Here is an 11,772-nt window from a genome sequence, read left to right as displayed (position 1 = left end):
GCCCCAAGTGTTTTTTCCCTTATTACCACACAGAAATAATTTTGCAATTAACTTTTACTTACTGGTGTCACAGCAGGCTCTGCGGAGCCCCAGCAGAAGCAAGAACCACTGTGCTTTGCAGCCTCTGGGCACGCAGGAACCATCTCCCTGCAGAGGTGACACTACAGCACAGCTGTGGTAACTCAGTGACATCCAAGCTTCCCTGGGCATTACTTGGTTCCTTATGAGAATCAGCAGTGCCAGGCCTGCCCACAGCCAAACCCACTATAACAAACCTCTAGCAAACTCTGCACAGGAGCTGTTATAGAGTTCAGCTACTTGTAACCAAAATCTCACAGGTCACCAGGCAACAACAGGAGAGGTGCCCAGCTACACGCCAAATTCTCAAAAGCTTGTAGCCAGGAAGACATTGCAGCCATAAAATAGCGCTTTAATGGCTCTTTTCTAAACCCTGAACATACCTTGCTTGTCTGCCATTAACCACAGCATTTCTGTTGAGTTTTTTGGACTGAGATTTTGAAACAAAACAGGCTGAAATTGCAGTGCAATTCAGCTCTGACAAACAAATAAAACTCCTAGCATGAGTTAGTTAAGAACAGGGATACAAAATAATTAACTACTGAGCCAGTACTGAAATGTTTGCCGTTTGTTCTGTCTCATCCAGTCAGCACTATTTTCTTGCAATACTTACTTCTGGAAATAACTATCAGCTGTCAATCCTTCAGTAAGCTTCTCTTGCTGTCATCCTAATCACTGCAGATACATGTTTGAGGGTGTTTTTGTTTTTTTTTTTTTTTTGCTCTTATTTAGCTGGATCTAAAAGTTCTCTTTGGGAATGCGTGTTTTCTGCAAGCAGCCTGCAGTACCATTGCATGTGATGCCACCATCCTCCAGCCAATTCTGTTCTTCAGAAATTATGACTATGTAGTGGCAGGAAAACAAGCTCATTTGCACATAATCTGTAAGTAGGCTTCAAGCACATTCTGAACAGCACGTTTTGGCACTCTGAAGTAGACATAGCCAATTTAGGCCAAAGATTCTTCTGTTTCAGAGAATCTTCATGCTAGGACATGTTTCAGAACCATAGTATAAAAACATGCTTCCTTTGCTAATGAGAAATGACAGACTAAATTTCCAAAACCATGGGAGTGTTTTACTCAGAAAGTGATGTTTCCCCTTCCCAATTTGTGCTTGTATGACACACCGAACAGGGGAAACAAGCAAACCTGTTGCTTTCACAACAGACAAAAAAGAAAAGCAAGGTTATCACCAGGCCTTGCTATAACATAAGACATCACACCATACAACAACAGGAACACAGAACAACACAAAGAGCCACAAAGACACAGTATAAAACTGAAACCAGGTGTCACTAAGGATATGCCTCTGTGCAGGATTAGCTCCTGCCTGCTGCTAAACCCTTACCTCACTGGGCACAGCAGTGTTCTCCCTATGCCCCACAAAATGGTGTGCAGAAGCAGCTCAGGGACAGCAAGCTGCCAGCATTCATGTCTTCTGCAGGGTAGGCAGCAGTGCCTCGCTGGGCCCTAATTAAGCCATCACACAGCTGCAGGCACTCACAGCAGATGAAGTTTAATGCTTGTAAAAGCTTCTAAAAAAATTAATGTAAAATCTTATAATTAAAATTTCAGATACTCATAAAAATGAATCAAAACAAAACAAAATAATAAAATATAAATAATAAAAACATTTTGTCTTTCTTTAGACTGAACTGTATGGGCCCAGTGAGCACATTTGCAGAAGCAGGCAAGCACCCTGGCAGCTCAAGTCAGTGTGCCAGAGGTGCTGGCACATTTTGGAGAGCATTGCTAGTGATGTGCAGTAACAAATACGCACAGTTCTAGAAAATGTGCTGGACCACACCAGAAAAACAGACATTTTGTTTAAGCAAGTTAACTACTGTGTGCTGTTGAGATTAGTAAGTAAATCTGTAAGTAAACCTGATGCTGCATTTGCTATATACAGATATATAAACGCACATAGACATACACAGGTGAATGATGTAATCTTTAAAACTACACAGTCTTTGTGCTGTTCCTGGTCAAAACAGGCAGTGAAACAGTTCAACACAAGTTTACTTAGTCCCACTTCAGTGAAACATTCGAAGGTGGATGCGCGTATAGGGGCTTTTCTGGACAAGTTCCTCCATGTATATTTACATGGAACCATTTTATCATGCCTGGTGTTACTGGTAAAGCTCACATGGAGCTGCCTGGTTGCTCTCAGCAAGAGGCTGAGTGCTGGAATTACAGTGCTGTTTCAGCACTGTGGGAGGGATGTAGTAATGTCCTACCTGGTGCTTCCAATGGGAAGCACTGGTGAGGATTACAGCAGTGTTACACAGAACATCTCAGCCACAGAAAAGGGCTAGGGGAGCAAGCATAGCCAAGCAAGGTTTGAAAGAACAAGTTTCACTCCCCCAAAAACAACAGTAAAAAATCACTAGCAAAACAAAACAAAACAAAACAAAACAAAAAAAAAAAAAAACAACAAAAAAGACAAAAAAACCAACAACAACTGAGGACATGGCAATGTTTAATGGCCAAACACGAAAAAAATTAATAAATAGATAAAAGGAAGGTATTTTTTGGACTATTACAAGTCCTGAAGGACATCTGCAGAGCTGCAGTGCAAGAAGAATCTCTGGCTGCATCAGGTGTGCTTCAAGCACTCACTTTGGCTTTGTTCCACTGACACTGCACGCAGAGACAGGGAGGGACTTTGTGCTTCTCTAAATGGATGTGTTTGGAATATGATTTCTGATAACTCATCTACATCAAGTGAAAATAATGAAAACAATTAACGATGGGTAGTCTAAGGTACCGTGGTTTTGTGCAGATCCGCAAGAATAGAGTCCTGAGGACATCTGCACTGAATTACAGAATTTGATTTTAATGATCCATGAGATTTTGTTTTCAGTACAATGAGCGACTTGGGAGGAGTCTCTTTGTAAGGTAGGTATGTTCCCTGACAGACTTGAATTTGAGTTTCATATCTGTTTTTATAGCCTAATACTTTGTTTCCCTCTGGAATCTACTTTATGTCTGTGGATTCTCTTCCCTATGGTTTTACCTTTATCCAAAAGGAGAAGCAGAGAAGTTTGCCCCTGGTGTGGTGGCTCTGATTTCATACAATGTTTGGGAAGCTGCTGTGTCTCAAAAACCTCAAACTGGAAGGCAGGCAAAGCAATGGGTGTGCAGCATGTTGGGGACCTTGAGCTATGAAGCATGCAGTGGAAGGCAGAATCAGAGTGAGTGTGTAAAGAGGACTTGTGTGCAGCCATGCAGGAAGCTGAACGGTGATGGGTGACACTGGCATCAGCTGCCACTGAACAGCACGGGGTGGCCAGGGCAGGAGAGCAGCGGTGCTGCCAGGTTGGGTCACGAGTGGCAAAGGCCTCAAAGTGGCCCTCCAGGAGTGCTGGAAGAGCCCGGGGGTCGAAGGGCCATACCTGGTTTCCTGCTGGGTGGTCTCAGCTGGGCCCTGCTCTGCAGTCTGCTCACATCCCACTCACGAGGAGAATATCCAGCTTCCTTTGTCTAAAGTGTTGAGTGGTTATGAATAGTAAGGATAGACTATCTGTAATTATTTTTAAATAATTAATGGTTTTGTTAGATCCCTTCACTTTTACATTAGGTTTCTGTTAATGTAAGTTAAATCAAAATGTACTTCAGTTTCCAGGCAGCTCCCGAATGTATTTTTCATTCTTTCATAACATTACTTCAAGCACTCTACGAGGTGTCTGTGAACAAGTCGGCTCCCCAGCCGGCAGCCTCCTGTCCTCAGCACCTCGGAGAGAGCCCCGTCGAGCGGCCGCTCCTCGAGGGGCGACGAGGTAGAGCGGCGGATTCTCTCGCGGCTGCCGGGGCCACCCCCTGGGCGTCAAAGTGACTTCGGCGGCCCCAGGGTTGCCCCTAAAGGCGAGGAGTGAGCTAACCCGGAGACCCCCGCCCATCCCGCCACCCCCTGCCCGTTCGTAGCTAAACGCGCTCATTCAACACAAACGCCGCTAAAACTGCCGAAATAAATTATGCAGAGGGATTTCAGGATTTGTTTCAAGTAATTAAGTTTCGATTTCTTGCGTTCATTTCAGTACCAGGAAGCACGGGGCGCCACGGATGGCAAAAAGTCTCCATTGATCGTTCCGGGCTGGAAGTTTGATTTCGTGACCGGACCCGGAGCCGGCGGGGGGGAGGCCGCGGTGACCCCCGCCGGGTGTGGGAGCAGCTGCCCAGTAAGGGAGGCGGCTGGGCCGGGGCTTCCCCCACAGCGCTGCCTCTTGGGATCGGTCGGGCCGGGCGCTGCCCCGTACTGAGATGGGGTACGCTGCGAGCGGAGCCCGCATCCGAACGAATGAAAAATTCATGGGGCGCATTAGGATCGGTAAAATATGAATGCGAGGCTTTAAATTTTAATCGTAAATCAGAACGCGGTTACATGAGAGGCGACAGGGATTTCTCCTCAGGTGTCCGCGCGGGTCAGGCTGGGGGCGTGGACTGGGGGGATCTCCCTTCCTTTAGGGCCAGCGGCTCCGGGGGCTGCCGTCCTGTCCCCCCGCCCTGGGGCTGCGGCCTGCCGCGGGGCGAGGGGCAGCGGGCACCGCTACGAGGCTCTCTTTGAAAGAAGAAGGAAAAAAAAAAAAAAAAAAGAGGGAAAAAGAAAAATCACAACTGAAAGCCACAAAAACAATCGCTCCAAAAATGCGACCGCGGGGCCGCGGGCAGAGAGAGACCCGCGCTGAGCGGCGGGCGGGGACCACGCTCCGTGACCGGGACTGGGGGGGGTTGGGGGTAGCGGGGCGGCGCCCCCACGGCGTGGTGGGCTCTACGCGCTGCAGTGCCGCTGCAGGCACGGGGGGGGGAGGTCGGTGGGGGATGCGGGGAGAGCCTCTCCGTGAGCCCCGAGCCCGTCCGGCCCCGTCCCGACCGCGTGGGGCGGCGGCGGTGCGCGGCGGTTTGCGGAGAGCTGTCAGGTGCGATTACGATCCAGATTAATTCATATTAACGATATGCATCCTCCGCGCTCCCATGTGACGGCATACATTAGAACAACTATTGCAAGTAATTAAACTCAATGCGGGAGGGGTTAAAGATACGTCGTGGGGAGATTTTATTGCGATGGAACTCCTCGCCAATGTTGAGCCGCAGCGCGAAGCGCGCAGAGCCCTCTCCGCGAGGCCGCCTTACCCCGGACCGCCCGGCGGAGCGAGGTATTTCTGCCCCTTTCTTTGCTTCTTCCCGGAAAGCGGGGGGTCCCCGCCGCGGGGCTCGGGGAGCGGCGAGGGCCGAGCTGCGGCCGGGGCTCCTGCGTTGCTCTGCGCTGCTCTTCGCGGCTCTGCGCGGGCCGTGGGGGGCAGCGCCCGGAACCTTGCGGAACCCGAACGGTTCTCGGTGGAGTTTTGTCGGGCTCCGGAGCGGCTCGGAGGTTTGGGCTGATGAGCCGAGCGGAAAGGCTTGTGAAGATTGAGCAAATTGGACAACCCTCGTTAATTAGAACATAATTTAAAGTTTGAAATGATATCACTCACGAAGTCGCCTAATTAGCATGGCGGCGTGTTAATGGCCTGCTGAGACGCGGGGCTGCGGCGTGAGCTCCTCGAAGGCTCCCAAGAAAATCCTCTTTCCTGTGTTGTCATTAATAAAAGATTTCTATAGACTTCAGCCTTTCAACGGTGACACACAATTTATAGTACACACAATGCATTAGCCCATAGTGCCGCTCGATTTTTTTACTATTATGAAAACTAATAAATTCGTCAAGCTGAATTAAGCATACAAATCAGATGAGGCATAACAGATTACATATTGAAGCGCGGTGTCTCCCGAGCCTAAATGAAATTTCAATCTAATAATTCCTTCCTGGCCCGGCCGTAATTTGTTTAGAGATGTTGTTCTACTTCTTTCCAAGCGCTATTCGCACCATAATTAAATGATACTCAAGCTTTTAACTTTGATTTATTTCATTTCTCCGAGCCGGCGACAGTGAGAGCTGATACAATGCAATTTTTTTTCTATTTCCCTTAAAATTACCAACTCTGCTGTTTAGGTGAGAAATTAAACACCTAAGCACTTATGTTAACCTTCCTTCTGCAAAGTAAAATTCCAGGAAGCAGACCCGCTCGTCCCGCGGACCTCCTCGCTCCTTTCCCATCCCCTTTGCTTTTCCCCTTCGGACGCGAAGCCCTGCGGGACCCCCCCCGGCCCCGGGGCAGACCCAGTCGCCGCACCGCGCCTCCCTCTGCGCCTTCGTGAGAGGAGCCCCTCCGGGTGGCTCTGGGCCCGCGGGCTCGTTTGGAGCCAGGACGGCACTTTTCCTTCCGTTTCCTTTCTTTTTTTTCTTTTTTCCTTTTTTTTTTCTTTTTTTTTCTTTTTTTTTCTTTTTTTTTCTTTTTTTCTTTTTTTTTTTTTTTTTTTTTTTTTTTTTTTCTTTCACTGGAGCTCCGTTTTGGGGCTATGGGGAGCGCTTCTCCTTTTATTTTTCTTTTCTTTTTATCGTTTTTCCTTTTTTTTTTTTTTTTCTTTTCCCTCTCCTTTTTCGTTTTTTCCTTCCCTCCCCTCGGAGGGAGGCGGCGGGGCGCGGCGCGGGGGTGGGCGCGGGGGCGGCGGGGGGCGGGCGGGGAGCGGCGGAGGAGGGGGCCGGGGCGAGCGGGCGGGCGCGTAGGGCCCTTGGCGGAGCCGGGCCGTAGTGACAGGCGGGAGGGGAGGGACGGAGGGGAGAGAGTAAAACCCAGCGGCGCGGCGGCGGGGAGGGCACTCGGCGAGCGGCGAGGGCCGGCGCCGGAGAGGAGACGGCGGCGGACGGCGGCGAGCGAGCGGGCGGAGGGCGGGAGGCACCCGCGCAACCCCCGCGCAACCCCGGCGCGACTCCCGCGCGCCGCCGGCTTCCCGGAGCCGCCTCTCCCGGCCGCGTGCCGCCCGGCGGGGTTCTGGCGGGCGGCCGGGGGCCGAGCGGGGCTTTTTGCGTTTTTTCTTCCGCCGGGGGAGGGGGGGCCGGGAAGGCGGGGGGGCTCCCGCGGCTTTTCCGGGGGGTCCGGGCCCCCCGGCCCCGCGCCGCCGCCCTCCTCCCGCGGGCGGCACGATGATGTCCCTGAGCAGCAAGCAGCCCTTCGGCCTCCCCCACGGCGGCGGCGGCGGCGGCGGCGGCGGCCTCCACGAAACCAAGTACTCGGCCCTGCACAGCGCCTCGCCCTGCCCCTCGGCCGCCGCCCCCTCCGCCAGCTCCCCCGGCGGCACCGGCACCGGCACCGGCACCGGCGGCACCGCCGGACGCGGCTCCGGCTCCGGCTCCGGCCCCAGCGGCGGAGGCTCGGGCTCGGGCTCCGGCTCCGGCGGCGGCGGCGGCGGCGGCGCGGAGGCGATGCGGCGGGGCTGTCTGCCCGCCCCTCCGGTAGGTGCCCGCCGCCCGCTTTAAGGGAACCCCCGGCGGCCCCGCGCCCGCTGATGATTTTTTCATGGCCGCGCAGCGAATCGCCCGGCCCGAGCGGTGCGTGCGCGGCTCCCGCCGCCCGTATGAATTTTGATGACCCGGGTGCGGCGTGGCCGGGCGCTGCCGCGCGGCTGTGTGCACGCTGCTCGCGTCTCTCTCCCCCCTTCCCTTCCTCTCCCTCTTCTTTTTTTTTTTTCTTTCTTTTCTTTTTTTTTTCGCCGGGATTTCTCTCTTAACATGCGGGGAAGGTCGTAGCGGCGCGGCGGAGCGCGCGGGGAGGCGAATTCCCCGCTGAGCGTTATGTGCGCCTTCTATTTGCAATTGCAGAGCAATATATTCGGCGGTCTGGACGAGAGCCTGCTGGCCCGCGCCGAAGCCCTGGCAGCCGTGGACATCGTCTCCCCCGGCAAGAGCCACCACCCGCACCCGCCGCACCACAGCCCCTTCAAGCCGGACGCCACGTACCACACCATGAACGCCATCCCCTGCACGTCGGCCGCCTCCTCCTCGTCGGTGCCCATCTCGCACCCGTCCGCGCTGGCGGGCGCCCACCACCACCACCATCACCACCACCACCACCACCACCCGCAGCCGCACCAGGCGCTGGAGGGGGAACTCTTGGAGCACCTGACGCCGGGGCTGGCGTTGGGCGCCATGGCGGCCCCCGACGGCGCCGTCGTCTCCTCTGCGCCGGGCCACGCTCCGCACATGGCGGGGATGGCCCCCATGCACCCCGCGGCGCTGGGCATGGCCCACGCGCACGGGCTGCCGGCCCACATGGGCTGCGTGAGCGACGTGGACGCCGACCCGCGCGACCTGGAGGCGTTCGCCGAGCGCTTCAAGCAGCGCCGCATCAAGCTGGGGGTGACCCAGGCCGACGTGGGCTCGGCGCTGGCCAACCTGAAGATCCCGGGCGTGGGCTCGCTCAGCCAGAGCACCATCTGCCGCTTCGAGTCGCTGACGCTGTCGCACAACAACATGATCGCCCTCAAGCCCATCCTGCAGGCCTGGCTGGAGGAGGCCGAGAAGTCGCACCGCGAGAAGCTGGCCAAGCCCGAGCTCTTCAGCGGCGCCGAGAAGAAGCGCAAGCGGACCTCCATCGCCGCCCCCGAGAAGCGCTCGCTCGAGGCCTACTTCGCGCTGCAGCCGCGGCCGTCCTCCGAGAAGATCGCCGCCATCGCCGAGAAGCTCGACCTCAAGAAGAACGTGGTGCGCGTCTGGTTCTGCAACCAGCGCCAGAAGCAGAAGCGCATGAAGTACTCCGCGGGCATCTGAGCGCGGCCCGGCGCTGCGGCTCCGCGGGACGGCGAGAGGAGGAGAGGGGGAGGCGGCCGCCGGGCCGCAGCCGGAGGTACCGCGGGTTCGCCTCGGGACGGGGACTGCCGGCGGGAGCCGCGAGAGACGTCTCTAAAGTATTTTCATTTAGATAAGAATAATAATGATAAAAAGAAAAAAAAAAAAACACAAAGGCAGGCTTTTCTGCATTTACACTGCGAATTATAAATATATATATATATATTTTTACTGTGGTTCCTGCCCCCGCCCGCCCCGAAGTTGTGACGCTGAGGGAAGAGCCGCTCCGCCGCTCCTCGGAGCCGCCGGTAGATTGCCGCCCGACAGCCCCTGTAAATTATTGATTTCTCTCGCTGGCAACTTCATTCCGTGCTCATTCCAATTAATGACACCTCCTCCATCCGAGTCTTGAGAACAGTAAAAAAAAAAAAAAAAAAAGAAAAAAGAAAAAAAAATTTTTGCTTAGTGAGAATCAAACATTTTGTGTTGGTAGCATCGATGAACGTGAGCTTTCCTCCCCCGCCCCTCCCCTCTGTAAATTCCCACCCGAGGTTCCGCTTTGGTTCTCCGCGGGCGGCCGTCCCCGCAGCGCTGCCCGGGCTCAGCCCCGTCCGGGTGCCCGCCCGGCTCGCTCCCTCCGCTCTCCACGTATCGATTTCCCTCTTTCTTTGCTCCGCCGGTCGGTTCGGTATTTATTTATTTATCGCCTTTCATCGCAATACTTTTACACGGAGGAAAGCCCCCTTTTTTCCGGAGGTCTCTTTGGAGCAAAGCCGCGGTTCCGTTCTCACGGAGGGCAACGAGCAGCGCCCGCCCGCCCGGCCCCGGCCCCGCACCGCCCGCGGGGAGCGCCCGTGGAGCGCGGGGCTGCGCTGCGCCGCGCTCGGAGCGGGGCCGGTCGGAGCCCCGCGTTGTGTACACGCCCCGCTTTCGTTGGCTGTTTATTTCGATTTATTTATTTATTTTGGTTAATAGGAGGTTTATTTATTCTAGTAATGTACCGAGTTATTTTTCAATGGTGTTGGATCGTCTTTCATTAAAAAAAAAACCAAAAAGATGCTCGCGTTTGTTCCTTGGCGCGACGCGGGCGCTGCTCGCCTCCTTCCCCCGTCCCCTCTCGGCCCGGCAGCACCGCGGACAGCTCCGCACCGCGGGGGCGAGCGGGGAGCGGAGGCGCTTTCTGGCAGCTCAAAAAGAGAAAAAAACATAAAAAGATAATAAAAAAATAAAATAAAAATAAAAAGGAGAAGAAGAAGAAGAAGAAAAATGAGCGGAAAAGAAAGGGAAAAAAGAAAAAGAAACAAAGTGGTTTCGCCCCGCGGTGCTCACAAGAGCCGAGAGATGAGGCACAAACCGCCATGAAATATTCATCTCTCCGCTCCCCGCCGGCTCCGGCTGCACGGCCACGGGCACTGCCAGGGGGCCCCGTGCCCCCGCCCCGCCCCGCTCCCCCCAGCGCCCGCCCGCCCTGAGGGTTCCCGGGGTCGGGGGGGCGGAGGCGGAGGGCCCGGGGCTGCCCCCGCTGGACGACGAGCACCGGAGGGCCCGGCCTGGGGGGGGGGCAGAACCGCGCCGTGGGAGTCGGCAGAAACCCCCCAGATTGTCTCCAAATTGTCCCCCAAATCGTTCTCAAAGGGTCCGCACCGCGCGGAACGCGCAGCCCCCGAACTTCCGCCTCGCTCTCCTAAATGAGCCATTCACTTAAAGGCTATTAGGGGCGAATTAATAAATTACACAGCGAATTATTAAATCCAGATAATTACAAGGAATAAGTAAGTAATCATTAGTTATCTCAGCTAATTACTGTGGGTCAGAGCGAGCGGGAGCGGGAAATCCTCCTCGGGAATTGAAATTAACTCTGCGCAGCGCGTCCCTGCGCGACAGCCCGGCTGCGGGCACAGCTCCCGCAGCGCCCGCTCCCCGACTCGGAGAGAAGGGAAAGACGGTCCGGCTGCGGTGCGCTGACGGGGAACTGCTCGGAGAGCGGCCGCGGTGGGTTTGGGTTTTACCTTCCGCTGACCGGGGATGAGCTCTGCGCTCTCCCACGTGAAAACCGGGCCGCGGGGCTCCGTCCCGCGCAGGCTGGGAGGAGGGGCGGCGGAGGGCAGCCGGGCTGGGGGCCGTGGGCGCTTTGTTTTGGGAGACAATGCCCCTACGAGCCCCTGCCCTCCCTCCGGGCCTCCACCAGCTCTCCCGGAGACGCCCCCCCCACTCCGCCCCCGTTTCCTTCGGGCGCAGCTTTGGTGGCGGCGGGGGCTGCCCCCGGCGGGGCCTCCGCGTTCACGGGGTGGGAGACATCCGCGCTCCTCCGCCTTTATCCACCGCGCGGAGGCGGGCAGCCTCCCCGCTCCCCTCGCCCCAGCCCGGGATGGTGATTAAACATTAATGACGCCGGGGAGTAGCGGGGCTCAGGCTGGGGACGGCGGCACGGAATATTTTAACTTGTACGCTCACACCGAGTGTCTGCCTTCAAAGACGTGACTGCTTTTAATCTCCAATTAGAAAACCACGGACCCGAAATTAAGTGGAGCCCCCCCCAGCCCTCCTCCCGCTCGCTGCACCGCACCGGGTGCACCCCACGCGCCTCTCGGGGCTCCGGTTACACCGCCGTCAGTGCCGGATGGCCGCGATAGGGTGCGGGATCGCTGGGCTCGGGGATTTTTTTTTATTTTTTTTTTTTAATAGGGTTAATGCAATATTAATTGCTGGGAGCTGCTATAAGAACGCGCCGCGTTTTCCCAGGAACAAATCGATGGAGCGCTGCGCGGCACAGCGGGAGGAGGCGGAGGCGCGGCCCCGGGGCCGCCCGGGTGAGTACGGCCCCGTCGAGGCTGAGCGCGGAGCGGGGCGGTGCGGGGGAGGCCGAGGAGCGGGGCTGTGGGACGGGGCTGCGTGTGCGCGAGGTTTTGCTCTCTAAATCCCCGCCCCGGCGGGTGCGGGAGTCGGAATGGAGGCACGACGCCCCCCCTTTGTTGTCGCTGTTGTTCTGCCAGGTGATCCCCCCGCGGTGCTCGCGGCGCAGCGCAGGAGGGA

At 56.0% G+C, this 11,772-nt stretch overlaps 1 protein-coding gene across 2 annotated transcripts; it reads left to right on the top strand.

Moving 5' to 3' along the window:
* Positions 1 to 5,113: 5,113 nt before the first annotated feature.
* Positions 5,114 to 9,749, top strand: POU4F2 (POU class 4 homeobox 2). 2 transcript variants are annotated; one of them, XM_072335562.1, is made up of 2 exons: positions 5,114 to 5,230; positions 7,774 to 9,749. In XM_072335562.1, exons 1-2 carry the CDS (start codon positions 5,155 to 5,157, stop codon positions 8,874 to 8,876), a joined length of 1,179 nt encoding a protein of 392 aa, XP_072191663.1. In that variant the 5' UTR covers positions 5,114 to 5,154; the 3' UTR covers positions 8,877 to 9,749. The 2 variants fall into 2 exon arrangements, with proteins under 2 accessions (XP_072191663.1, XP_072191661.1); XM_072335560.1 differs by lacking the exon at positions 5,114 to 5,230 and adding an exon at positions 7,019 to 7,407 and having other exon boundaries at positions 7,774 to 8,844.
* Positions 9,750 to 11,772: the final 2,023 nt, after the last annotated feature.

The sequence above is a fragment of the Excalfactoria chinensis genome, chromosome 4, assembly GCF_039878825.1.
Source record: "Excalfactoria chinensis isolate bCotChi1 chromosome 4, bCotChi1.hap2, whole genome shotgun sequence".
NCBI classification, from domain to species: Eukaryota; Metazoa; Chordata; class Aves; order Galliformes; family Phasianidae; genus Excalfactoria; species Excalfactoria chinensis.
This window is presented reverse-complemented; position numbering and strand designations above follow the sequence as displayed.

Bases quoted from the DNA above. Each gene is read 5' to 3' on its own strand.
- POU4F2 (XM_072335560.1), top strand. From the start codon at position 7,099: ATGATGTCCCTGAGCAGCAAGCAGCCCTTCGGCCTCCCCCACGGCGGC. The intron at 7,408-7,773 runs GTAGGTGCCCGC...TTGCAATTGCAG, and splicing joins GCTGTCTGCCCGCCCCTCCG to AGCAATATATTCGGCGGTCT.